Below are 25,573 nucleotides of genomic sequence, written 5' to 3'. Positions count from 1 at the left end.
ACTTGACCAGATTGTGAACTAAAATCCTGCAAAATTCTTAGAAGATTATTCACATTGGTTAAATTAGCTTGAGTGAAGATGAGAAAATCATATGCAAACAGCAAATGATTAATAGGTGGAGCTCCTCTTGCTGCTGTTATGCCTTTAATTGCTTTGGAGTCATGAGAAACTAGTAGAGTTTTTGAAAACCATTCTATAGCAAGTATGAAAAGATAAGGAGATAAAGGATCTCCCTGTCTTATACCTCTTTAAGGAGTAAAGTCTTCACATGGAGAGCCATTAATAAGAACAGATAATGAAGTAATATCGATACATTGATGAATAAGTTAGTACCAATCTTCCCCAAAACCAAAAATTTGAAGAACCTTGATAAGAAAAATTGTCGTTCTAGTCTGTCAAAAGATTTTGACATGTCTAGTTTGAGTGCTAACCAACCTCCTGCACCTTCTTTTCTTCTCATGGAATGAATTAATTCATGTGCTATAATAGTATTATCATTGATCATCCTCCCATCCTCCCTGAAACATAAGATGCTTGATATGGAGATATAATTTTTTCCATTAGAGGCTTCATTCTAGATACAAGTATCTTAGGAATGATTTTGTAGGAAGTATTACAAAGATCTATTGGTCTAAAATCAGCTGGATTACTTGGCTTATTCTTTTTAGGATTTAATGAAATATATGTCTTGTTGATCTGCCTAGATAAAAACTTTGTGGAGAAGAAATTCTTTACCATATCACAAACATCCTCTCCGACAGTTCCCCATTGTGATTTATAAAATCCTTCTTGAAACCCTTCTGGTCCAGGAGCAGATCAACTCTCCATACTTTTTCAAGTTTTGTATATTTCCTTATTGGTTGGTGGAAGAAGAAGTATTCTATTATCTTCTGCAGAGAATATAGATGGAATGTTGGCGTAATGATGTTCTTCAATGTTTGGATTACTAGAAGTACTTATCTCTTTGAATGATTTGTAAGAAGTGCAGCAATGTCTTCTCTAGTATCCAACCAATTGCCTTCTGAATCCTTAAGAGAATCAATATAATTCCTAATTCTTTTTCTCTTTGTTAGAGTATGAAAATATTTGGTGTTATAATCCATATCTTTAAAAAAATTGTCCCTTGATTTTTGTTTATTGAACTCATTCTGAATTTGATGCCATTTATCCAGTTCTCTGCTTACCTCAATGGCTTTAGAAGTATTTTCCTGAGAAAAATGAAGTGCTTGAATCTCAAATAACTGTTGTTGGAGAGAGTACACATTATGATTGATATTACCAAAGTGAGTCATATTCCATTTTGATAAAGCAATTCTAGTGAACTGTAATTTTTTAACTAGTTTGAAACCCCGTGATCCATGAACTGATTTCTCCCAAGCTTTAGCTATTTCCTTTGCACAAGTTTTGTCACGTAACCAAGATAGAAAAAACTTGAAAGGCTTCCATAATTTTGGTTGCAAGTAATCAATAACCAGCATAATTAGTCAGTGATCACTGCCAGGTTGGTTGAGATGAAGAAGTTTTGGATCTTAAAAACTATAATTCCAAACTGCATTAGTCAGGGCAATATCGAACCTAGATCTTTTCTTACCAGTCCTAGAATTATTATTAGACCAAGTGTGTTCTCTTCCTATGAATCCCAAATCTTCCAAACCAACTTATTGAAGTACAAAATGAACCAAGCCATCACTTGAAGAAGAAGCTGAATTAGAGTTATCTTGAAGATGAAAGTTGAGATCACCTAGAAGTACTCATTGATGTGCAAAGACCAATATCCTTAATGAATTCCCATTGAGATTTCTTCTTAGCATAGTTATAATAACCATACATATAAGATAATAACCATTCTGGTTGACTTGAATCACTTTGAACAGATGCATGAATCATATTATCATCACAACTAAAAATATCACAAACAAATCCATTTTTCCACATGAAAACCAAGCTTCCCGAAAGGCCTACTGGTTGAAGGTATCGTATATTAGGGTATCTGAAAGGGGGCAACAGATTTTTCATTTTGTTTTCATGTAGTTTGGTCTTACAGAGAAAGATAATATCAGGGTTGTGATCTAATAATATCTCTAAGATTATCTCTAGTAGATGGGTTGTTAAAACCTTGCACATTCCATGACAGTACTTTCATAGTGCAAAAATGAGATGTAAGAAAGAAAAGTAAACTAATTTTGAAAATGATAACGTAGTGTCTATTTTCTACTATGCATGAGAATTTAATGCAATGAGAGATTAGTGCATGAAAGACATTAATGAGCCTAAATAACATACTAAAACAAAAATAAAGGATAATTAACTCTATCGTGCAATAATGATACTCAAAAACTGTGTTTAAAAATGAAGAAGAAAAAAGAATATAAACTAAGTAAAGATTGTTATAAGATTTTATTGCCCGATTCCCCTTGTGTGCCTGCACAGTTGGATTATCTCCAGTTGAGACCATATGAGCATTCATAGAGGTTGGGATTGGATTCAACATAGTGTTTTGGGAAGAGGTCTCAGTTGTTGAAGAAACAGTGATTGCAGCTTCACCTACCCTATGCCTCTTGCCTAGTCTGTTATCTTCTTTCATAGTAACCCCTTCTTCTTTGAGCAGTGAATCTAAATTAATTACTTCACCATCTTTTGGAGGAACAAAAACAATTGATTTAACAAACTTTTTTTGATGTTTCTTCACTGTTGGAGCCTTTGTTGAAGAGATTTCAGTATTAGAAGAAACAACATTGATGTTTTTGCGAACATTATTAATCTTCCCTGCAAAATAAGGTTTCTCATGGGCTTTCTTCAAGAAAATAACAACATCTTTACAAGCATTTTTATAGTGATTGATGATGTAACACCCAGTACATATGCTTTTTGGTTGACGTTCATAGAAAAATTGCTGACATTTTGTGACTCCAGCATTGGTGGAACATTTAACACCTCTTCTCATAGGCATGGAGAGATCCACATTAACACAGACTTTAACAGGATCACTACCAACGGGAGTTGCATCCTTAGGTTCAATGGAATGACTTCCCCCATTACTTGACCTATTTTTGTCACAAATGAAACATTCATGTGCTCTGGCATAAATATTTAAGTTGAATCCAAAAAAGTTGGAAACCCCAATGCTTCTCAGTGTAAATCATTCCCGGAATATAATCATGAACAACTAGGAGATGTTTGTTAATGCCCCATGGTCTTTCATCAGTTACCTTGTTTAAAATCTCCCATTGATTAAATTTGAAAATAAACACATTTGGTTCAACTTCGATAATCTTTAAGCTCTCCATTGTTAAGAATGGCCATGTAAAAGTAATCCCTTTTTCGACCAAACCATAACTCATCTGCCTTTAATGATAATTTTTCCAATAACACTAACTTCCCAATTAACATCTGATTTATCCTCCTTGTTGTTGTTCTTGATGACTTCTATTTCATTAACATCTCCCAGATCCAGAGTAGCTTTCTTAAACTTGCTGACTAAATATACAACTTGACTAGAATTACTTTCCTCCATCTTAATATTATCTTGACTGAGAAAACCAAGATTCAAGAAAGAAAGGGTTGCACCGAGATAGTATTTGTGAAAGTTGAGATAATGAAAGTTATAAGAACTGGTATATTTATTACTAGGGTTTTGAAGTTGCAAATGGGAAAATAAAATAAGCTAGAATATAATTGTGGAGAATCTTTATGCCTAACAATAAAGTAACAGAAATGTATAGAATCTTTCCTATAATGAGAAGGTATATAGATGTCTACAATGAAAGTAGACAGCAAAATAAGGTAACTGATTAACTGCATGCAGCTGACTTCACTAGTTTTTAAAAAAAAATAATTAATAAATTGGCGGGATGAGGACCTACTGAGATTCGATGGGTTGATGCCGATTTGAGACTTCTTCCATAGAACACCATGAGCAAAAGCTTTGAAACCAATCTTTTCTGAACTTTTAAGAAAAAACTTGTAGATATACTCAGCAAAAGCTATGATCACAACAACAAAAGCGGCAAACGCCATTAGAGAAGAATCAATAAGCAGGCATAATAAGAGGAATCATTTATGTAGCCATCAATTTTGAAATGAAAAACAAGAGAATGCAAATGAGTTTAAGAACTTATTGTAAATCAAAGAAAAAAAGAGATTATAATTATGAACAACATAACATAGAATGCTAAAAATATCAGATGCTAAGTAACTAGAGATGAATCATTCAAAAAAAAAGATTAAAAAAATGCAGGATTTAGAAAACGATTTAACACCGATTCAATTGCCTGATTCGTAGAGCATCGGCAATCAAACTTATTTAACATGACTTAACTTTACCGTGCCAAGAAAACAAGGTGTATTCTTATTTTTATTTAGTTAATCTTTCGTCTTCTCTCTCGTTCCTAAGTTATTCCTAAGTTAGAATTGGAGACCTCAATACCGAAGCTCGGTTGTCGCATAATTGATGGTTCTTTCGCAACCACAAGCCAACATCATTATCTACATTGATAACATGTAAAACTTTTGGCTTTACTTTACTTTGGTGCTTCATGTAAAATTTAGGATTTATATTTTGTTGGTTTATTATTTGATTTTATATCTAATTTTTGATATGATGTGAGAATTAGATACAAAATTGGTGTTTATACTTAAATTGATTAATCTGTATTTTTGTATTCGCATCTCAAGTGAAGTTCATAATTTCATGATCTTATTAATATCCATGTGTAAAATCCATCCAAAGATACATATTTCGACACTTAAAATTCCTAGCGTCCTTCATACGCTATTTCATATACTAATACTATTTTTTACTATACAAAATTTTCATCCAAGTTAAAATATTTGACTCTATTACTGAGATGAATCGTAATGTACATAAAATTAAAAGCATCTACTCGGAATATTGAAATTGGCATGTGTGAAAAAGAATTTTAGCCCATCCGGGACGGAAAATCCTGGTTCTGTCGCTGGTTATGCTGGATGTAAATATAGGGATCATTAAGCATGACAAACAAGTTGGTACACACTTGCACAAAATGGCTGGGAATCCCCGACTTAAAAAACACTTTATATTCCGGTTTGCAGAAAGACATAAGACTGTTTGGTTAAACAAAAACTGCTTTCATCGCGAAGAAGATGTCCAGTTTCCAACAACTTTTATAAACTATCTGCATACGCTTAAATATTGTAGAGTTTCCTTCTTGACTACTCAAATATGGGTAATTTTCCAAAGGGTGCTTGTAGGGTCTATTGGCCCTACAAGATTTTGAATGTCATTGAAAATAGGCTTAGTGCCTTGGTCATTTTAAAGTGTTGTGGGTGCAAATTTTGCATGATAAGATTAAAAACCTGATTGATAATTGGATTTAGTGTAAACTTTATATGGAAAAATTTGTTTGACCCTTTGCATTTGAGTCTTGGCTCCATCCCTGCGGCTAAATAACCTTCTCTTCTTATATATTTAACCACAATATTGCAATAAAAGTTGAGCAAACCTATTGCACCTCTTTTATTTAATCTAGTCTAATCAAATAAATTTAATACAAAGTTGAAAGATGAGGGACTAGATGTACGATCGTTTTGTAATGGTATAACAGTTACAGCCTTACCGTACTACCTGAGGAAGAAATTTTGTTGGGCTAAATTTAGTTATTCCTCCTCTTTGAAAGTTTAATTTCATGTTGAGTCTGCGATCATCTTGGCCTAATTGTTCTCGACCATACGGTTAAGTTCAGAAGAAGCATCTCATGTTGGGTTTTGAGATCATCTTAGCCTAATTTTTTCGATCATACGGTTAACTATAAAAGTACCACAAGTCTGAATGTTTGTAACCAATTTGAGAAATTTGAACAAAACTTCAAAAATAGCTCCTTGGGCCTATTCCTATGCACATGCCAAAAACAAACCTGTTTGGCATATCACAAACGAGGTGCGCCACTATGGGAAAACCACTAAGCTACGGACTTTCTAGCGAGCGATATTGACTATCTCGTCAGCGATAAAGACTATATCGCCAGCGCTTTCATGAATATTGCTCGATATTATCTCTAACGCCAACGGCTAGATAAATAAGTAATTTTCAAATTCAAAAAATTTCTCTTCTCTATCTAATTTCTCTCTTTCTCAATCTAATTTATTTTTTTCTATTTCTCAAAATGACACAATTTCAAACCCAACTTGATTCGGCAACGCAACTTGATTTTCGGGAGTAGTGATTGAAGGTGCCGTTAAGATGATATGTGATAGTTACAAAGAAATAAGTAAGAAGCAAAGAAGTCTTCAAGTTTTGGATATTAACCAAGTCAAAACCGCAACTAAGAAAAGGCAAAGAAAAGTTCAGGCAAGGAAAATCAAGGCAAAACAAATTTGAAGCCAAAGAAGAAGATAAACAAAGGAGACTCCGTACATGAGCGCATTGATTGGAAGTTTGGTGAAATAAAGAAGATTAACAAGATGAAGAATATTGTTCCAAAATTTTATTTTTAAAGTCTATATTTCAAATTATTATTGTCTAATTTTATGTCTTGTAAAATGATTATATCGAAGTTTAATGAATTTGAAAATTTGAAGAGCATTCTTGAAACTTAAGCTTAATTCTTTTCTTAATCAAATCTTATATTTTTATTAGAGATATATTTAATAGTTTAAAAAATATTAAAACTTAATACTTAGACAATTGTGAAATTAAAATATAAGAACTTAAGTGGACAATCGAGAAATTAAAACATAAATATTGGACAATATTTGAGCAAATGTTTTAAAATCTCGAAACAACTTCCAAATTGAAAGTATTTTTCATACATGCGACGATATTCCGCACGACACCTTTGTCGAAGTTCCATCATAGTTTCACCATCCGCACGACAACTTTGTTAAAATTATCAGTCATGCTCTCTAAGGAATTGGAAGAGTGATGAAAAGAATTGGAGATTAAGAAATTCCAGAGAGATTTAGAAACTCTGGTGTGAGTTGAAATGAGTTTTAAATTTGGTATTTATAGAGGGAAAAAATGGTAGTCGTTGGATAAAAATATGATAAGCTATGATCAGACCGGCGAGCGACAGCTTGACTATCGCTAGCGCTTTAATGACCAGCAGCGATCCTATGACCACCGAGCGATGGACCCTCTGTCGCTCGCTGGAAACTCCATCATGTATGCATGTATGTTATTTTTGACATCTAGGCATATAGGTTTGGCAGTTTGGCATACTCATAGTTGGTGCATATATGCCAAATATCATATTTTTGACATATGCATAGGAATAGGCCTTAGAAAACAAAACTTCAAAAATCCACCAATTGCGAAAACCAACGAGAAGGGTATAGTGTATGAGCAATGCTGTCCCGCACCATTTTGCGGGTAGCTATCCCGCTCAAGCGGCCTCTTTACCGTTAGATCACGCTAAAACCCAGATCTAACAACCTTGAACCTTTTAGGGAAAATGGTGGGTCCTTTCCTGAATGCGAATCTAACCGTTGATTTGATCTTTTAACGATAAAAAAGCCCGCTTGAGCGGCGCTTGAGCGGGATAGCTTCCCGCAAAACGGTGCAGGATAGCATTTGTCATAGTGTATAACTTGGCTTTGATCATTTTAGACGTGCAATGGGATCTTAAATTTACTATTTTAATCTAGTTTGTGTCATGACTAAAATTCAACATCGGAATCAAAAATATGTTTTGAGACTTCAAATCTGACCAAAAATAATCATAAGTTTTTCATTTTAACACAAAATTTACATGTTGAGCTAAGAAATTTCTTTGCAATCCACGATGGCCCAAAAATTGCCTACCTAATCTAAAGTCTACTCGTGATTTAAAGTCTATATTTTGATCTAAAATTTCTCATGTTTTCAAAAATATGTTGGGCTAAGTAAGTGACATGAAATTATATTGTGACCTTCTCTCAGACCCTTTCCTCTTAAGAGATTAAAAAAGATAGAGCTGCAGAGACTCAAAACCTGAGGATTTAACCAGTGGACTGCCAATTTGTCAGTTATTATATTATATATAATCTTGAACTAAAAAATCTCAATCAATTCGATTCTTGAAAATGAAAAGCGAGTATTTAAGTTTTCCTTGTCATATTTTGGGTTTTTTTAATCGACAACATGAACCTGTTTATTTATTATTGTACTATCGGAGAGAAAAAACCTGACTGTATAAACAAGTCACATGACTAAATTTACACATGATTCTTCTAGATTCAGGATCGGCTCAGCCCTCTTTAGTTGGCTGGTCATTAGTTTATCACCTGTATATTATGACATATACATTCTATGTTTCAAGAAAAGTGATGCTTTCATTTGTTTGTTATTTATATTCAACCTTACTCTCTCCATTTCAGCAAAAACAACATTTTCATATTTTGTTTTTTAATTTAACCTGGTTTTAAACCGAGATAACAAAAAGTAAAAATATCTTCTTCTTTTTTAAATACAAATATTGTATGTAACTAAATCTGTCACGTGAATGATGACGTGACCAAAAATTAGTATCAGAATTTGTCACCATGACACGTAATATTTCAAGGATGCTAATAGGGGTACCAAATTGCTAGGGTGTACCAACCCAAAGACAATAGATATTTCGTCATATATATATTTTGGTACACCCCAATTTGGTACCCCTATTGGCAATGTTGGAATATTTTGCCTTTGTTAATCGAGTTCTATTTGGTTTCCAATTCCGCGAGAGAGGAGGAAAGTAAACCGGATAGTCCAGACCCTAGTTAGTAAGTTTGCGAATGATTCGCGAATCATTCGCGAATTTTATCGTCTTATTCGCGTACGTTTGCAACTCCGAACCCAAGTCGCGTATTATGTGGCATTCCCGGATTATTCGCGAACCGTTCACGAATTTTACGTATCCCGAATGATACGTCCGCTTAATTCGCCATAAATTCTTTAGCTTTTACTTTTCAAAGACTCCATTTTTTGGGCTTTACTGCCTCCCGAACATACACGACCGAATATTAAAAGTGTTGTAATTTTTATGAAACAAAAACGACTGAAGAGATTTGAAGGTGAAGATGAGAGAGATCTCAAACTCACTAACCAAGCATCTAAACCACCATACGACGTCCTCTTGGATAACTAATGTTGTATATATTATTAATATCATCATATTAAGTTTATTTTTTCTTTAAATAACTCACACATATGCATAAAAATTGGTCTTTGACCTTATAAATACAAATTATTTGTTATATATAGATACCGAATTTTCAGAGCCGAACTCACATTTATAAATCGAATTATACACGTACGTATGCCGTTCCGAATTACTGACGAATCACGTCCCGTTGACCGAATTTTAGACCGAATCTGGATTTTACAAAACCGTATAATACTCGTACGTTTGCCGTTCCGTATGTTTTCCGAATCCCGAATTGCTAACTAGGGTCCAGACTCCATCTACCTACCTTTAAAAAAGCTCTCTCTTTGTAAAAGACACACTATACGCGACTTTGAAGGAAGAATCCTAATTTTCTTGAAATATCAGTTTATTGGATTCGATCATCTTCTTCAATCGATTTGGTACTCCCTCTTTCCCCCTGTCTACCGATTAATTTCGTTTTTAGGGTTTTCAACAACAAATTTCTCCTTTTTTGTTTTTTTAGGCTGTGATTATTTGACCTAATCATGTTATTCTCAATTGCTTTTTGCTTTAAATTTCGCTTGTAATGAGAATTTTTTCCCTAATTTTATGCTGAAAATCTGGAATAAACGTATTGATTGGGGATTTTTGTGTGTTTTAGTAATCAAAGGGGGATTTTAAAGAAGAAATATGTGGGCAGCATCTTGCCTGGCTTCATGCTGTGCAGCTTGTGCATGTGAAGCTTGTCGAACAGTTGTATCCAGCATCAGTAGACGCTCTGCTCGAATTGCTTATTGTGGTCTTTTCGCTTTCTCTCTTATCGTTTCATGGATCCTCAGAGAAGTTGCCGCTCCTCTCATGGAGAAAATCCCATGTATGTCTCATCGTTTCACTTGAATTTTATGAGTCATTATTGTAGCTTTGATTTTATTTTTTCCGTAATCTAGGGTGTCTGGATTGCTTAAAATGTTCGAACTGATCCTTATTGATTATTATTTCGTTTTTGTTTTAGGGATCAATCATTTTGCCCAGACTCCAGATAGGGAGTGGTTTGAAACTGATGCCGTGTTGCGTGTGAGTTTGGGAAATTTCTTATTTTTCACCATCCTTGCCATTATAATGATTGGTGTCAAGGACCAGAAGGACCCTAGGGACCGTTTGCACCATGGTGGATGGATGATGAAGGTTGTTAGTTGGTGCCTGATGGTGATTTTTATGTTTTTCCTTCCAAATGGGATCGTCACCTTTTATGGTGAGTGACTTTCATATGCAGCTTCTGTTCCATGGCATAAACATTTGATCTTTGTAGAATCTGTGTCCGACCTTCCTGTTGACCCGTCATTTGCATAGGATATTTTATAACTTAATGCATGTTCTGTGTATATGAATGACATATCGAGGTGTACTCGCATCATCTGGATGCAATGGATTTTTTTTCTTCATGCTGCAAATATGATCATACACTACATTGCAGTTTGTCTTCCTCCAGTATCCATTATACAAAATACTTATTGGACATTGCTCGTTTTGTCTTTTTACGAAAATTAAGTTTTTCTAAGTCAAGAGTGTGAAATATTGTTCTCACATGGACTTTTAACCCCTTCAGACACAACTGCCATGAAACTCTTTGCATATTGAGCCATGATATTTGGTAGTTGGAGTAAGCTTCATGTCAGTTTCTAGCTGTATAAATGTGTTCTTCTCTTATTAGTTCCTTTTGTGCTGTTATACAATGGTGCTCTGCAGCAATTCATCCATTTAATCTTTAAAGAATGCTTATGTATAAATCTTTGGTAATTTCTCGGCGTATTAATTTTCCCTTACGAAGTTTGGCTTATAGCTTTTGTTATTTTGCGATCTGTAAATGCAGAGACAATATCCAAATTTGGGTCAGGATTGTTTCTTCTTGTTCAAGTTGTTCTGTTGCTGGATTTTGTTCATGGATGGAACGACAACTGGGTTAAAAAGGATGAACAGTTCTGGTCAGTTTCACAAAACTTGGATCTTTATAATACTTAAATTCCATTTATCCACCTTTCTTTCATCTTCACATGCTATGGTTCTGATATAATTTTTTTTTAAGATAATTTTTTTTTGTTATTCATCCTTATTCTAAACTTATATCACTGATACAGGTACATCGCTCTATTTGTCGTTTCACTTGTTTGCTACGTGGCAACGTTCTCCTTCTCGGGACTGCTCTTCCATTTCTTTACTCCATCTGGGCATGATTGTGGGCTCAATACCTTCTTTATTGTTCTCACACTGATCTTTGTGTTCGTGTTTGCAATCGTTGCTTTGCACCCAGCGGTAAGTTGTCAGTTTTGCATTTTAATTACAATTGCCTGAACTCATTTGCCGTGATATCTTATGTATGTAGAATTTTTACCATATTACTGTCTCCTGAACGATCTAGCATAATCTTATGTATGAATTTCATTAACAATAGTCAGTACTAAAAATGAAACTCTTGAGAGCAGTATCACGTTTGAAACATAAATTATGGTTACGTAAGAGAAACCACCACATTTAGTAGATTATATTGTTCAAACATTCTTCCCCTGACATAGTTATCATTTCATTGGTTGATGCACCATATACAGGTGAATGGAAGTCTGTTACCTGCTTCTGTCATATCTGTATACTGCACATACCTATGCTACTCTGGGCTTGCAAGTGAACCAAGGGATTATGAATGTAACGGCCTTCACAATCATTCCAAAGCTGTCTCTACTGGTTCACTTACTTTGGGGCTCGTTACAACAGTTCTTTCTGTCGTTTACTCTGCTGTTCGTGCTGGTTCTTCCACAACTTTTCTTGAAAGTTCAGGCGAAGGTTAGTACTACTTCATTCTTGCAATTCCAGAGAAAGATTTGAAGCATGAGACGCGAGTCACTTGACTAGTTTAGGGTAATCAGAGAGTCATTACTGTGGTAGTTGCATATATGGATCCTGGTTTTGAATATAAAATTGAAGGTTTATTTGTGAATTACGAGAAAGCCAGTACAGCCGTGTTTTTAATTGTTTGTAATTAGTGTGTGTTATGCTTAAAGGTTTACTTATTAATAATGGAGTTTCTTTGTTTTAAGCCCTTGTGTTTAATGTGCAGAAAAGCCTTTGCTTCCATTCAGCAAGCAGGATGATCAGCAAGAAGATAATAAGAAGGATGACAAATCAACTGGGGCTGTTACATACTCATATTCATTCTTCCACCTCATATTTTCTCTTGCCAGCATGTACTCTGCTATGTTATTGACAGGGTGGTCGACCTCAGTAGGCGAAAGTGGAAATCTTGTGGATGTCGGATGGCCTTCGGTGTGGGTCAGAATATTGACCGGATGGGCCACTGCTGGTTTGTACATTTGGTCTCTCGTTGCTCCACTTCTGTTTCCAGAAAGAGAGTTCTGATCAGCCAACGAAGTCTCATCTTCGTCCAGAAAACTTATAATATGTATATCACCCAGGGTGTGCAACTGTGCGTGTATTTCTGTTAATATTTCTTTTTTCCTGGAGACACCTTGATGGCCAATGTACTGTGATGTTTCAATATAACTAGTGTGTAAAAGTCAGACTCTACGTGATAGTTTTTCTCTCTTTTCTTTTTACTCTTTTAACTGTCTCATTTTATTTCTCTCTTTTTCTCCTTTGCCCTAAAATCTGCTAGGTTCTTTCTTCCATTTTTACAAAATTCCAAAATGCATAAAATCAGTCAGAAAGAAGAGCATTTTGGGAAAGTTTTAGAATTTTGAATTCAGAGTCGAAAAATCTGGTTTCTTCTTGACATTTGATACACGTAGGTGACTTAGCCCGGAGAATAGCATTTCCGTGACCGGAAAGTTCAAATGAGATATTTTCTCATCTACTGACGATTTTCTCATCAATACTAACGATTTTCTTCCATATAAACTCCTTATTAGATCTCATTTACTCTTCCCATTCCACATCTTACACCAATTCACAGACAAACCCAAAAAAAAAAAAAAAAAAAAGTTTTTAGCTTTGTAATGGCAACTACCCTTACTTCACCACTTTCTAAAACACCATTCCTAGAAACCCAATCTTTATTCCATGGAATCCAAATCTCATCAAGAATCCAACCCATCAGATCAACTTCTCAAAACATCAAAACTTCATCTTCATCATCAATCTGTATGTCATCATCAACAAACACACCACCTTATGATCTTACATCATTCAAGTTCGAACCAATCAAAGAATCAATCGTTTCTCGTGAAATGACCCGTCGTTACATGACAGATATGATTACTTACGCCGATACAGATGTTGTCGTCGTCGGTGCCGGTTCAGCCGGTTTATCATGTGCTTATGAAATCAGTAAGAATCCAAACATTAACGTTGCAATTATCGAACAATCAGTGTCTCCAGGTGGTGGTGCTTGGTTAGGCGGACAGCTCTTCTCTGCCATGGTTGTTCGTAAACCAGCTCATAAACTCTTGGACGAACTCGAAATAGAATACGATGAACAAGACACCTATGTTGTCATCAAGCACGCTGCATTGTTCACATCCACCATCATGTCAAAGCTGTTGGCCAGACCAAATGTGAAGCTGTTCAATGCCGTTGCAGCAGAGGATTTGATTGTTAAAAATGATAAAGTTGCAGGTGTTGTTACAAACTGGGCATTAGTCGCTATGAACCATGATACACAATCTTGTATGGATCCTAATGTGATGGAAGCTAAGGTTGCTGTTAGTTCGTGTGGCTTTTGGTGCTACTGGTGTTAAGAGGTTGAAGAGTATTGGTTTGATTGAATCTGTTCCTGGAATGAAAGCTCTGGACATGAACACTGCTGAAGATGCCATTGTTAAGCTCATTAGAGAAATTGTTCCTGGTATTGAAGTTGCTGAAATCGATGGTGCCCCAAGAATGGTAACAAAATTTCTTCTCATTTTTGATTGATTTCTTTGTAATTCAATGAAACATACATTTGTGTTTAAATGTGATAATTTGTTGTATACTACAGGGACCAACATTCGGAGCTATGATGATATCAGGGCAGAAGGCAGCGCATTTGGCATTGAAGGTATTGGGACAACCTAATGTGATTGATGGAAACTATGCTGATATGGGAGGTATTGTGCCAGAACTTATCCTTGCTGATGCTGAATCAGCTGAGACTGCTGAAGCTTAATTAGAGAAAGGTGATGTTGAGATTAGTGAATTGCATAAATAACAAAAAGGACAGAACAATGATATAATGATATGTAGAACTGATGAGTCAATCAAATAATCTGCTGTTCATGGTTCTTTTTTTATGTCAAAGGATCTTGTTTATGTGGTTTTTTTGTTTTCTCAAAATTTCTTGTGCTTCTCTTTGCTAGCATCTTGTTTTCTTTGGAAAAGCTTAGCTGAATACAAAAATCACAGCACAAAAAAATTAAAAAAAATCATACTTGGTACGAAAATTTTTAGATGAAAGTAACTTTTCCTGGTTAACTGGTCAACATGTTCAAGATTAAAGACAGTAGTCACAGTACCGTCAGAAGATCCGCGGTTCTTAGCTCTAGAAAATTGTGTGAGAGTAAAAACAAGGACATGATGCAGTTAAAAAAAAAATACTACTAGTATGTTGGTCAGAAGTGGGGGAACGTGAGAAAAGAAGTTAAATGCAGTACGCGGTGGTGAATTACTTTTTGCAGAGAAAAGACATATGCCATGACAGCCATGTCTTCTCTGTACCAATGTATCATTTTCTCTTCCCCCAATAACCTACTATTTCACTGAGAAACCGTTGAATGCAGTTACTTTCTTAGACTGGTGTGGCAATGCATTAATGCAGTACTGTCTCGGGTACTGTGCATAATGCGGTAGTACTGTTTAAGAGGTAGCTATGGAGATTTAAGGTAAGGTCAACACTTCAATAAGCTAGAAAAAAAGCTCCACATCCCAGACATGGCTTCTTCAAAATTACGGATTGATAACTATACATGGATCCGCCCTTCCATTCTGCTGAAAATTGCAGTAATTTTTTTCTACATTTTCTTGATCTCGTCCCCGTCTTTTTCATCGTCGTCCGGCGATCTGTTCGTTAACTTCTATCAAACTTCATGCCCTGGAGCTGAATTTATGGTTAGGAACACAGTGAGAGAAGCTTCAAACAATGACCTAACAATCCCCGGAAAATTGCTTAGGCTGCTTTTCCATGACTGCATAGTGGAGGTAAATTGACTATGATATTATCTTTTTAATATTTGGTGAATCTGGTAATTAAACTGATACATTATTAGTTCTTGTAATATTGACATTTATTTTTATAGGGTTGTGATGGATCAATACTATTAGATGGAAAAGAGACAGAGAAAAGTGATCCGGCAAATACTTCACTCGGAGGATTTTCAGTGGTGGCGGCAGCCAAAGAATTGCTTGAATTGTTTTGTCCATCAACAGTTTCTTGTGCTGATATCATTACTTTGGCTGCTAGAGATGCTGTTGCAATTGTAAGCACTAACCACATCTAATTTCTTACTATAAGAAACTTCCCCCTTAATTTCTCCATAATATCTTAGGCTTAAGTATGTTAAGATTGGCTTAGGCACATCAAGATTAGGATGGAAACATGACTTGATCATTTGTATATACATAGACTGAAAGAATATGTTGGGGGTGCATGCGTGGGCAATTTCTAGTTTTCTTTCGTAGGAGTTTTTATGGGATGTAACCATTAGTCCTGACATGAGTGTGTGTGCAGTTTGGAGGACCTAGTGTGGAGGTTCCAACTGGAAGAAGAGATGGAAGGGTTTCCTTAGCTTCAAATGTGAGGCCTAACATGGTAGACACAAGTTTCACCATGGATCAGATGACTCAATTGTTTACTTCCAAAGGCTTGTCTTTGGATGATCTTGTTGTTCTTTCAGGTATAACACTGGACACCACATAATGTTATCTATCAGTTTTGAATCTACTAATATCGAACTAATTATATGCAGGAGCGCACACGATCGGAGCTGCCCATTGTAATGCATTCAGTGATAGATTCCAAGAAAATTCAAAGGGAGAGCTAACACTGGCTGACAAAGCTTTAGACAAAGTCTTTGCATCAGAGTTAATGAAACGATGCCCCACGAGTGCGAGTTCATCCGTAACTGTCAACAATGATCCCGGAACATCATTTGTGTTCGACAACCAGTACTATAAAAATCTTATAGCTCATAAGGGTTTGTTTCAGTCCGATTCAGTTTTGTTCAGTGATGCAAGAACAAAGAAGCTAGTGGAAGAGCTTTCTGACAATCAAGATACATTTTTTCAGAAATGGGGAGATTCATTTGTAAGACTTAGCAATATAGGAGTTAAAACAGGTGACCAAGGGGAGATAAGAAGATCATGTAATGTCATTAACCAATAAATAACATTGTGATATCTTACTGTTAGATTTTCAGTTCCACATTCTTTAGGAGTGTTACAATTTTTGATTTGTATGTTCATTCTTTTCACCTTAATTGCTACCAGCAACCATGACAAACACTTTTATACCCTCCAAGTTCAAGCCAAAAAAAAGAGTGATCAACAATATCTTACCACGGCCAAAGAGATCTTGAAAAATTATTTTCTTGTAAAATCTCAGGGGAATCCCAGGATTTATCGTGAGAGTTGATTCAATAGCAGTCAGATCAGCCTTTGTATCATTGAGACGTGACGGAAACCGGGTCCTCACTCTCTTGGAATTAATCCTGGGATTTTCTCATGAAATAAGCATTTCAGTATTTTTGTTTGACCATTCTAGTATAAGAAAACTTGTGATGGACAATACTAAGTTACAGAATCATATACTACATGTTAATTACATGTCATGATGAGTGTAAGATTTTCGATGATTGTAGGATTTGTATTCTACCACTAATGCATGATGAGTGTGATACATCTCATATTCTTAACCAAACACACAAAAATAAACGTTTGTTGTAATGTTTGACCAACGTGGAAATAGGGGAAATTATGGTTTTCGTCTTTTTTAGGTGGTCCCAAGATTGGATTAGGGAAAAAGTGTTTTCTATTTGGTCCATAATTATTTGAAAATATAAAATGGATAAAAATACCTTTCTATAATATTTTAGTATTAATTTTCGTAATTTTCTATTTCCATAATTTTTTGAATTCATTTTCTGGGATGAACTCTAAACTTCATACTTATTTTCTTGTATGAGTTCATTCTATTTGATGAACATCAGGTGTTTGGTCATGCTTTTTGTAGATTCGAGTTCATTCTTAAAAATGAACACACAACAATAATTCATTATTATGAACAAAAATCAGAATTCATTCTTTCAAATGAATACCCCAATCAAAGTTAAGTATTATGAACAAAAATCAGAGTTCATTCGTCAAAATGAACACCTATCAAAAACAAAGTAATTCAAATCTAGAACATAGTTCATTCTTTAAAATGAACAAACACAAAAAAAGAGTTCTTCTTTCGAATGAACACCTAATAATTCAAGATCTAAAACCGAGTTCATTCTTTAACATGAACACACAAGAAATATCCATAAAAATTGAAAAGTTCATTTGAAATCAAAGAACAAATATGAAAGAAACGTAAATCTTCGTCATCTTCAACAACAACAACAAGAAAGAAAAAACATAAAATCTACATCATCTTCATCAAAAAACCTTGAAAAACGAAGGAGGAAGAAGAAGAAGAAGAAATATTTTCATCATCATCGTCGTCTTCATCATCATCATCATCATCATCATCGTCTTCCATAAGCATTGCCCGGTCGAACTCACAAGTGTTGCTATATCAAGCTTGTTGTCGAATTTAGTTGTCAAAAATATATCTTGATTTCTAGTCTACAATTAGTTAGGTCTCGGTCTAGGATAGTGGAGTTGAGAAACGAACCAGTCATCATTTGCGTTCTACCGTTTGAAGGCGAAGATCAACCGTAGCTTTTGGAGAACTTCATCAAAAAAAGATAAGTGAAGACTGAACCACCTATTTCTCAACTTATATTCACCTTTTTATCTTTGAGACGACTGTCGCATAACTAATTAGACTAGCATACATAGACAAGAATTTCGAGTCGAGAACTAATTATTTAGTTTATGAATTTCTCGAAATATAATGACTAAGCTTAATGAACATGTGTTCATATTTGATCAAATTCGGTGGTGAACAATTTATTGTTCGGAACCAAATCATGATTCAAGTTCATCTTTCGAAAATAGCTAGAACAGTGATATGTGTCATTGATATTATTCAGGAATGTTTCTAATCGATTTAGAGAAATATAGAACTACTATATTCAGAATACAAGACAGTGTTATCAGTCTTACAAACTGAGAAAAATGTTATATGTCTGAAGCCGTATTACATGTATTCGTACACGTAGCGGAGTAGCTATATATCGACTTTCAAATTTGTGTGATATGCATACTCGTATGTACATTTATGGGAAAATTTGTTTGTTTCGTGATCCGGATAGGTATGTATATTCGTATACAAACCATTGTGGAACTGTGGTAAGGGAACCGGGTTAAAATAATCAAACCGGCATGCGAGCCAAAATAGTTTTATGTTCTGGATACAGTTTAATACTCAAACCAGTACGCACACTGAATGTTTTGTGAACTCCGTAACTGGCATAGGTCTTGAGTTTGCAAACCGGTACATGAACTAAAAAGTTCTGTTGACTCCAGAACTTTGAGTTGGTTCAAAGTTTGCAAACCGGTACGTGAATTGAAATGTTCTGTAGAGTCCGGAACTCGGTAATTGCATAAGTTTGCAAACCGGTTTATGTAATTGAGAAGTTCTGTAGACTTCGGAACTCGGTTGTTGCATATAAGTTGGCAAACCGGTTTATGAACTGAGAAGTACTTGTACTTTGTACATTTACAAACTATGTCGATTATGATTCAATTGTGATTAAATTATTTCTATAAAGTAAGTTGCATTTGATCAATTGTCTAATTAACACTAGACTCATTTGATCACATGATTATGACTCAATATTAATATCTTAGTGAACATGAAAATGAGTATTGTTAAGCTTTTAAGTTCAAATCATTTAGTTTCGGCTAACCATGTTGAACATAGTCTTTATACAAGGGTCGGTTATGGTTTACCTAACCATAATGTATATATTGTATATGTGAATAAGATTCAAAGCTTTCATCTAACGGTGGATATTGTTTGCTTGGTTCCAAATCTATCTTAGCTTAAACCTAAAGCAACCTAGGCTTTGAAGTCTATATAAAGGGAACTCTTGGCAACTGGGATCTTTGAATCCCACACTACTTTTTGGTGTGTCGTAGTTGTATCTAGAGTCGTCCTCTCCAGAAAGCCTTTTAGGGTTTAGCGACTACAAAGACTTCATTGGGATTCATGAATCCAGGTCCAATTAACTTTTATCTTGATAACTTCAGTATCCTGATCTTGATCCAGCAATCAAGATAGATAGTAATCAACAAAGTCTCTTCGTCTAATACTTTGTTGATTCCGCAAGTTTTATACTTGTGAGATTAATAATCTAGGATGCACTTCGGGTTGCATAAGTCCAGATTTTGAGGATAGCCAGACTTTTATCTAAGTTGCTATCGATTTCCATTACCTGGATCTATCGTTTGATCTGATCATCCGTTTAGATCGTAAATCAGGAAATCAATAATAGGATTACTCTGTGGGAGGCAGATTTAGTTTAAAGTTTTTCATTGAGTTGAAGAAACTCTTAGTTGGTGTGAGACAGTCTAAGGGAATCAATTGCGTGGAGTCCTGCTAGGATTCAAGAGACGTAAGGAGCGCGATTGTACCTGAACTAGTGGGAGACCGAGTTCGGGATCAACTACATTCCATACTGAAGTTGATTGATAGTAAGCTAGTGTATGTGGAAGTTTGATACAGTTGGTGTTCAATCTAGACTAGGTCCCGAGGTTTTTTTGCATTTGCAGTTTCCTCGTTCACAAAAAATTTGGTGTCTGTGTTATTTCTTTTTCCGCATTATATTGTTTATCTTTATAATTTAAATATCACAGGTTGTGCATTAGTCAATCATACTATCTAGGTCCAACCTTGTTAGTTGGATAAGACTTGATTGATCCTTGGACATTGGTCTTTGGTACCGTCCAAGAACTTTCTTTGTAGTTAGGTTCACGGATTCAATTTTGTAAACGTTCTAACAACAAGAGAGAGAGATATATAACTCTAGGCACTTTCCTTGATTGAGTTTTTACTTTGGAGTTGTGTTGAGTTTGTCCATACAGATTTCCTAAGAAAAAGTTGGTGGTGTATTTTGGTACCCCCGGCGTTTTCAGTTGGTATCAGAGCAGGAAAACACGTGAAGACCTAAAAAGTCTGTGTTTGAAGCAGTCTGATTATATGGACAAGAGTACAATCTCTATAAACGTACCGACAGCGTTTGATGACTCATATTACTTATGGTGTAAAATCGATATGCGTTCCTTTCTACAAGTCCGTGAGTTTGAGACATGGAAAATTGTAGTTATTGGATATAATGTACCAAAAATTGTTGTAAACGGAGCTACTATTGCGAAGCCATTAATACAATATCGTGAAACTGAGATAAGTGATACAAAGCATAATTCTGTCGGGTTAAACGCTATTATCCATGCCATAAGCCCAGATCTTCAACACCATATGACTTCGTGCATTAAGTCTAAAGATGTTTGGGATATCTTAGAAACCTTATTTGAAGGATATACCTTAGAGAAGGCTGCTAGGATTCAAAACCTAACTTCTGACTGGGAAAACCTTTGTATGTCTGATGAGGATTCATTTGAAGAATTTAATCAAAAGATGTCTAGTATTGTTAATGCTTGTTTTGCATTAAGGAAGACTATCTCCCAAAAGGACATTGTGACGAAAATTCTCTGATCCTTACCAGCAAGGCTAAGAAACATGCCATCATAGAAGGAAATAACCTTGATACACTTTCCAGAAACAGTTTCGTTTGGAAGTTAAAGATCCTTGATCACGAGCATAGTGTGGCTAAAGATAACACGACTGCACTTAAGGCCGCAACCAACATAAGTATGACTTCTTTGAAGGAAAACTTGTCTTGGGATGGCGATTGTTGTATTGGTCGTGATGAGGAAACCTTATCCTTGGTCACACAGCAAGTCAAAAAATTCCTGAGGAAGTACAAACAAACTGGGAGGCGACGTGCATCAACCAATTTTCAAGATGATTCTCTTATTCAAGAAGAAAGTTCTCTCCAAGGAAATAATGCTCTCATTGTGACTCTTGTTCACGCTGGTGAGCTTACTTCTGAACATCAGACAGAAAATTATGCTCCCTATGCAGAAACATCTGTTGATTTTGATTTAGCATCTGATTCTGAGTCAGAAAATGAGTTGTTAGATTTCTTGAATAAAACTGAAGAAATTCACCGAGAAAACCTACGGTTGAAGAGAATTGTGGAAAAACTCGAATCATCATTTTAAGGTGGGAAGTCTTGAATTAGACAAACTTAATGAAAAATTAACTGAAACTCTGTATATTAAAGAGGAAGAGAGTAATACCCTCAAGTGCAATCTGCAAAGTCTCTCAGGCAGTTCAGACAAAATTTCAGCTATGTTTTTTGGCAAAAGTCCTTTGGTAGTACTAACGGTATTGGTTTTTCAGACAAAATATCTATCACCAATAATTGTTTCATTCCTGCCGGTTCGCTTAAAGAAAAACCAGTTGGTTGTACTCAACAGGTTGCCGAATCTTTTAAAGTTGATCTCACATTGCATTGCTCCTTATGTGGATGTAAGGGACATGTTCAGGAAAAATGTCAAATGTTCAAGAAGAATAACACAATAATTATTAAACTTCAGAATGATATGCAAAAAATGAGTCAATTATTAAAGAACAATTAAAGAACTTCAAAACCGGGAAGACAAGGGAGTAAAAGAACTAGAAAATGTAAGATTCCTGCCTGCACAAATTGCCTTGAAAAGTCACCGAGTGATGCAAGCGGTGAGTGTTCCACTCACCCCATTACTACTTAACTGTAGTAATTAATGCAGCCTCATTTTTAGCTTGAGGGAATGAGGTTGTATAAAATTTTCATCACATTACCTTTTGTGATGACAAGGATTAAATTGACCATATTTTGTGTGACTCGTCTCATCTTATAAAACGGTCAGTATGAATGATTTTTGTTGAGCTGGCTCAAAAAATTCTAGGTTGTTTATTTTTGATCCATACTTGATTCATTGTTCATATATTGTGCTTCAAACTCTGTTTATTTGAGATAATGAGATGCTGCAATCTTACATAAAGATATTGGGATTGAGTAGCCACAATTTACATAACAGGGTGTTGGTCAAAGTTTGTGCATGATCATTTGGGCTCATGGATGACAACGTATATTTTATGTCCAGTGGTTCACGGACACTTATAGAGAAAGTCATTTTCTTTATTTACGGTTGACAATTACTCTCATATTCTTAAGCAAGTATCAGTTCCATGGCTCCTGTGACAAGAGGAATCACCAAAAAGGATGCAGTAGAAGCTGTTAATGTCTACTTGTGTGAAGGAATCAAATCATCAAGGAACAAAAAGGAGATGTCAACTGGAGATGAAAAAGGTTCTTCCTTAACCTGTTTCTTATCTATTTGTCAACAAGATAATGATTTTAGGGCTAAGGTGAAAAACTTCGTATCTAAGAGGAATGATTTAAAATTCTGAATCAACCGCTCTTTAGATGAGATAACTTACTATGAACACTCATCGGCTCGGACGAAAAATACTCTGAGTAAACTGAAGGCAGAACTTAGTGAGTTGACAGACATCTCTGAAGACTTAGAAAAACTAAATGATCCCATCATCAATGAGTTTTTCAACAATGAGAAGGAATTCTCTGCTCAGGATATTGAAAACTTGATGCATATCTAAGAAACTTCTTTTAAGGATTTTATTCTTGAGAAGGATAATTAGGTTTGGTATAACAAAAATTGTGATTACACATAGCTATTTCCAACGTTTTTCATCTTGCATGTTTTTAGATTTATTTATTTAAATTTTAGAGTTGTTGGAAGATGAACTTACAGTATGTAAATCATTATTGGTTTAATTATTGCAAAAAATTTATGAAATATTTGTGCTTTTACGTTCTCGTAAATCGAGCTAATATTTCATATATGCTCAGAAGTTAAATCTATTATGTTTTTATAAACGGAAAATAGAACAAACTCTTTGAGATTTTTCTAGCAGTATTGATCTTTTTGTGATCACACTTCCGTGTTTTGCTGCTTGACACACGCCATAAGATTCTATTATGTTGAGTAAAATCGAGTAAAATGGTCTCGTTGTTTGTAACTGGCCTTGAGATAAATTTATGTCTATACTATGGATACAAATCCTTGTGATTTGTTAATGTCCAAAATCCCTATTTTTCACGAAAGTAAGGTCACTCACCTCTCAAGAATGACATTTTATGGGGGAGAGTTCTTAAATGAACTTGTGCTTAATTGCTATATCTTTGTGGGAAGTGTGGTTGTGGAATTATAACGGGGATGCTTGTATCTTTTTAATCTCCTAAGATGAGCGCTAAGTATTTATTACTATGTGATATCATCTAAATAAGTTGATATGAGGAGTTGCATTTAACTATGTTTTTATGTAGTATCTCCATCTTCCTTAAAACTTGAGATATCTTTTGGTTGTATTCATTATGATCCCGCGATTTTTGTACCTTTGTTAATTTTATTGACACAAAAGGGGAAGAATTATTTAGTAGTTTCATACTACATAAATATGGTTTATGGATCATTATGTAAGGAGGAATGAATTATTTAAGCAATAGGTACCTATTAAACAAAAGATGTAAGTATTGATTAAGGAAGAGAAACATATCACCATAGTATTACTTCAGAGTTGAGATACAATTAAACTTTAGAGAGAAGATAATAATACTATGCTTCTGTATAACAAAGATTGATCAGAATATTTGTTTCAAAAAGTTGTTATCGCAATGGAATCGGTTCTTCAATAACAACGATGCTGAGTTGAACACGTTCAGAATCATTACAACTTGAAATAACGAAGAATTCAAGGAGAGTTGGAGAAACCAAGGAAATCAAGAAGACATGGTGGATCGAGGAGTTTTTTATCAAAGCTTTATTTTTGTTATCCATATGTATTTATATAGTTTTGTCACTAAAATTGACAAAGGGAGAGATTGTTAGAGCATTGCTCGGTCGAACTCACAAGTGTTGTTATATCAAGTTTGTTGTCAAATTTAGTTGCCAAAACTATATCTTGATTTCTAGTCTATAATTAGTTAATTCTCGGTCTAAGATAGTGGAGTTGAGAAACTAACCAGTCATCGTTTGTGTTCTACCGTTTGAAGGCGAAGATCAATCGAAGATTTTGGAGAACTTCATCAATAAAAGGTAAGTGAAGACTGGACCACATATTTCTAAAGTTATATTCACTTTTCTATCCTTGAGACTATTGTTGCATAAATAATTAGACTAGCTTTCATAGACAAGAATTTCGAGTCGAGAACTAATTATTTAGTTTATGAATTTCTCGAAATATAATGACTAAGCTTAATGAACATTTTTTCATACTTGATCAAATTCGGTGGGGAACAATTTATTGTTCGGAACCAAATCATGATTCAAGTTCATCATTCGAAAATAGCCTGGAACAGTGATATGTGTCATTGATGTTATTCAGGAATGTTTCGAATCGATTTAGAGAAATAAAAACTACTACATTCGGAATACAAGACAGTGTTATTAATCTTACAAACTGAGAAAACTGTTATATATCTGAAGCCGTATTATATATTCGTATACGTAGCGGAGTAGCTATATATCGACTTTCAGATTTGTGTGATATGCATACTCGTTATTACATCATGGGAAAATTTGTTTGTTTCGTGATCTAAATAGGTATGTATATTCATATACAAACCATTGTGGAACTATGGTAAGGGAAACGGGTTAGAATAATCAAACCAGTATGCGATCCAAAACAGTCTATGTTCTAAAACCAGTTTAGTACCCAAACCGATACGCAAGCTGAAAGTTTTGTGAACTCTGAAACCGGCATAGGCCTTGAGTTTGAAAATCGGTACCTGAACTAAAAAGTTCTGTTGACTCCAGAATTTTGAGTTAGTTAAAAGTTTGCAAACCGGTACGTGAACTGAAAAGTTCTCCGGAATTCAGTAATTGAGTAAGTTTGCAAACCGGTTTATGAACTGATAAGTTCTGTAGACTCCAGAACTCGGTTGTTGCATATAAGTTTGCATTTTGAAATACCGGGGGTCCAACAACCACGCCCAATATTTAGTTTAGGCAGTCTGTATGGACTAACTCGAATATATTTCCAAGAGAATCAACTAGATAGTCAGACTCAATCAAGGAAAATACATCTCAGAGTTATATCTCAATTTCTCAAATCAATCTACAATCGAACAGATATAAATCTGTAAGCCGGATTAATATGATAAATAACTTGGATGGTACCAAATACCAATATCCAAGCGTGAATCAATTTCAATCAACAACCAAAGCTT

General features: G+C 34.9%; 2 protein-coding genes and 1 pseudogene across 2 annotated transcripts; all 3 read left to right on the top strand.

The window, feature by feature from the left end:
- The first annotated feature begins 9,389 nt into the window (after positions 1–9,389).
- LOC113355969 (probable serine incorporator) lies at positions 9,390–12,694 on the top strand. The gene is made up of 7 exons (XM_026598957.1): positions 9,390–9,526; positions 9,748–9,960; positions 10,099–10,338; positions 10,957–11,068; positions 11,222–11,396; positions 11,690–11,921; positions 12,196–12,694. The coding sequence occupies exons 2-7, from the start codon at positions 9,777–9,779 to the stop codon at positions 12,492–12,494; spliced, it is 1,242 nt and encodes a 413-aa protein (XP_026454742.1). The 5' UTR covers positions 9,390–9,526; positions 9,748–9,776; the 3' UTR covers positions 12,495–12,694.
- Positions 12,695–13,090: 396 nt separating this feature from the next.
- On the top strand, positions 13,091–14,243 carry LOC113361184 (annotated as a pseudogene).
- Positions 14,244–14,853: 610 nt separating this feature from the next.
- On the top strand, positions 14,854–16,522 carry LOC113361183 (peroxidase 46-like). Its single transcript, XM_026604515.1, has 4 exons — positions 14,854–15,266; positions 15,365–15,544; positions 15,796–15,961; positions 16,034–16,522. Exons 1-4 carry the CDS (start codon positions 15,000–15,002, stop codon positions 16,447–16,449), a joined length of 1,029 nt encoding a protein of 342 aa, XP_026460300.1. The 5' UTR covers positions 14,854–14,999; the 3' UTR covers positions 16,450–16,522.
- Positions 16,523–25,573: the final 9,051 nt, after the last annotated feature.

Source organism: Papaver somniferum, chromosome 3 (assembly GCF_003573695.1).
Source record: "Papaver somniferum cultivar HN1 chromosome 3, ASM357369v1, whole genome shotgun sequence".
Classification (NCBI taxonomy): Eukaryota; Viridiplantae; Streptophyta; class Magnoliopsida; order Ranunculales; family Papaveraceae; genus Papaver; species Papaver somniferum.
Note: the sequence above shows the minus strand (reverse complement) of the source record. Positions and strands in the feature narration are given on the sequence as shown.

Excerpts from the sequence above, each read along its gene's own strand:
- LOC113361183 (XM_026604515.1), top strand. The coding sequence starts at position 15,000 with ATGGCTTCTTCAAAATTACGGATTGATAACTATACATGGATCCGCCCT. Across the intron at positions 15,545-15,795 it reads CTAGAGATGCTGTTGCAATT|TTTGGAGGACCTAGTGTGGA; the intron begins GTAAGCACTAAC and ends GTGTGTGTGCAG. Across the intron at positions 15,962-16,033 it reads TGATCTTGTTGTTCTTTCAG|GAGCGCACACGATCGGAGCT; the intron begins GTATAACACTGG and ends AATTATATGCAG.
- LOC113355969 (XM_026598957.1), top strand. The coding sequence starts at position 9,777 with ATGTGGGCAGCATCTTGCCTGGCTTCATGCTGTGCAGCTTGTGCATGT. Across the intron at positions 10,339-10,956 it reads TGGGATCGTCACCTTTTATG|AGACAATATCCAAATTTGGG; the intron begins GTGAGTGACTTT and ends CTGTAAATGCAG. Across the intron at positions 11,922-12,195 it reads TCTTGAAAGTTCAGGCGAAG|AAAAGCCTTTGCTTCCATTC; the intron begins GTTAGTACTACT and ends TTTAATGTGCAG.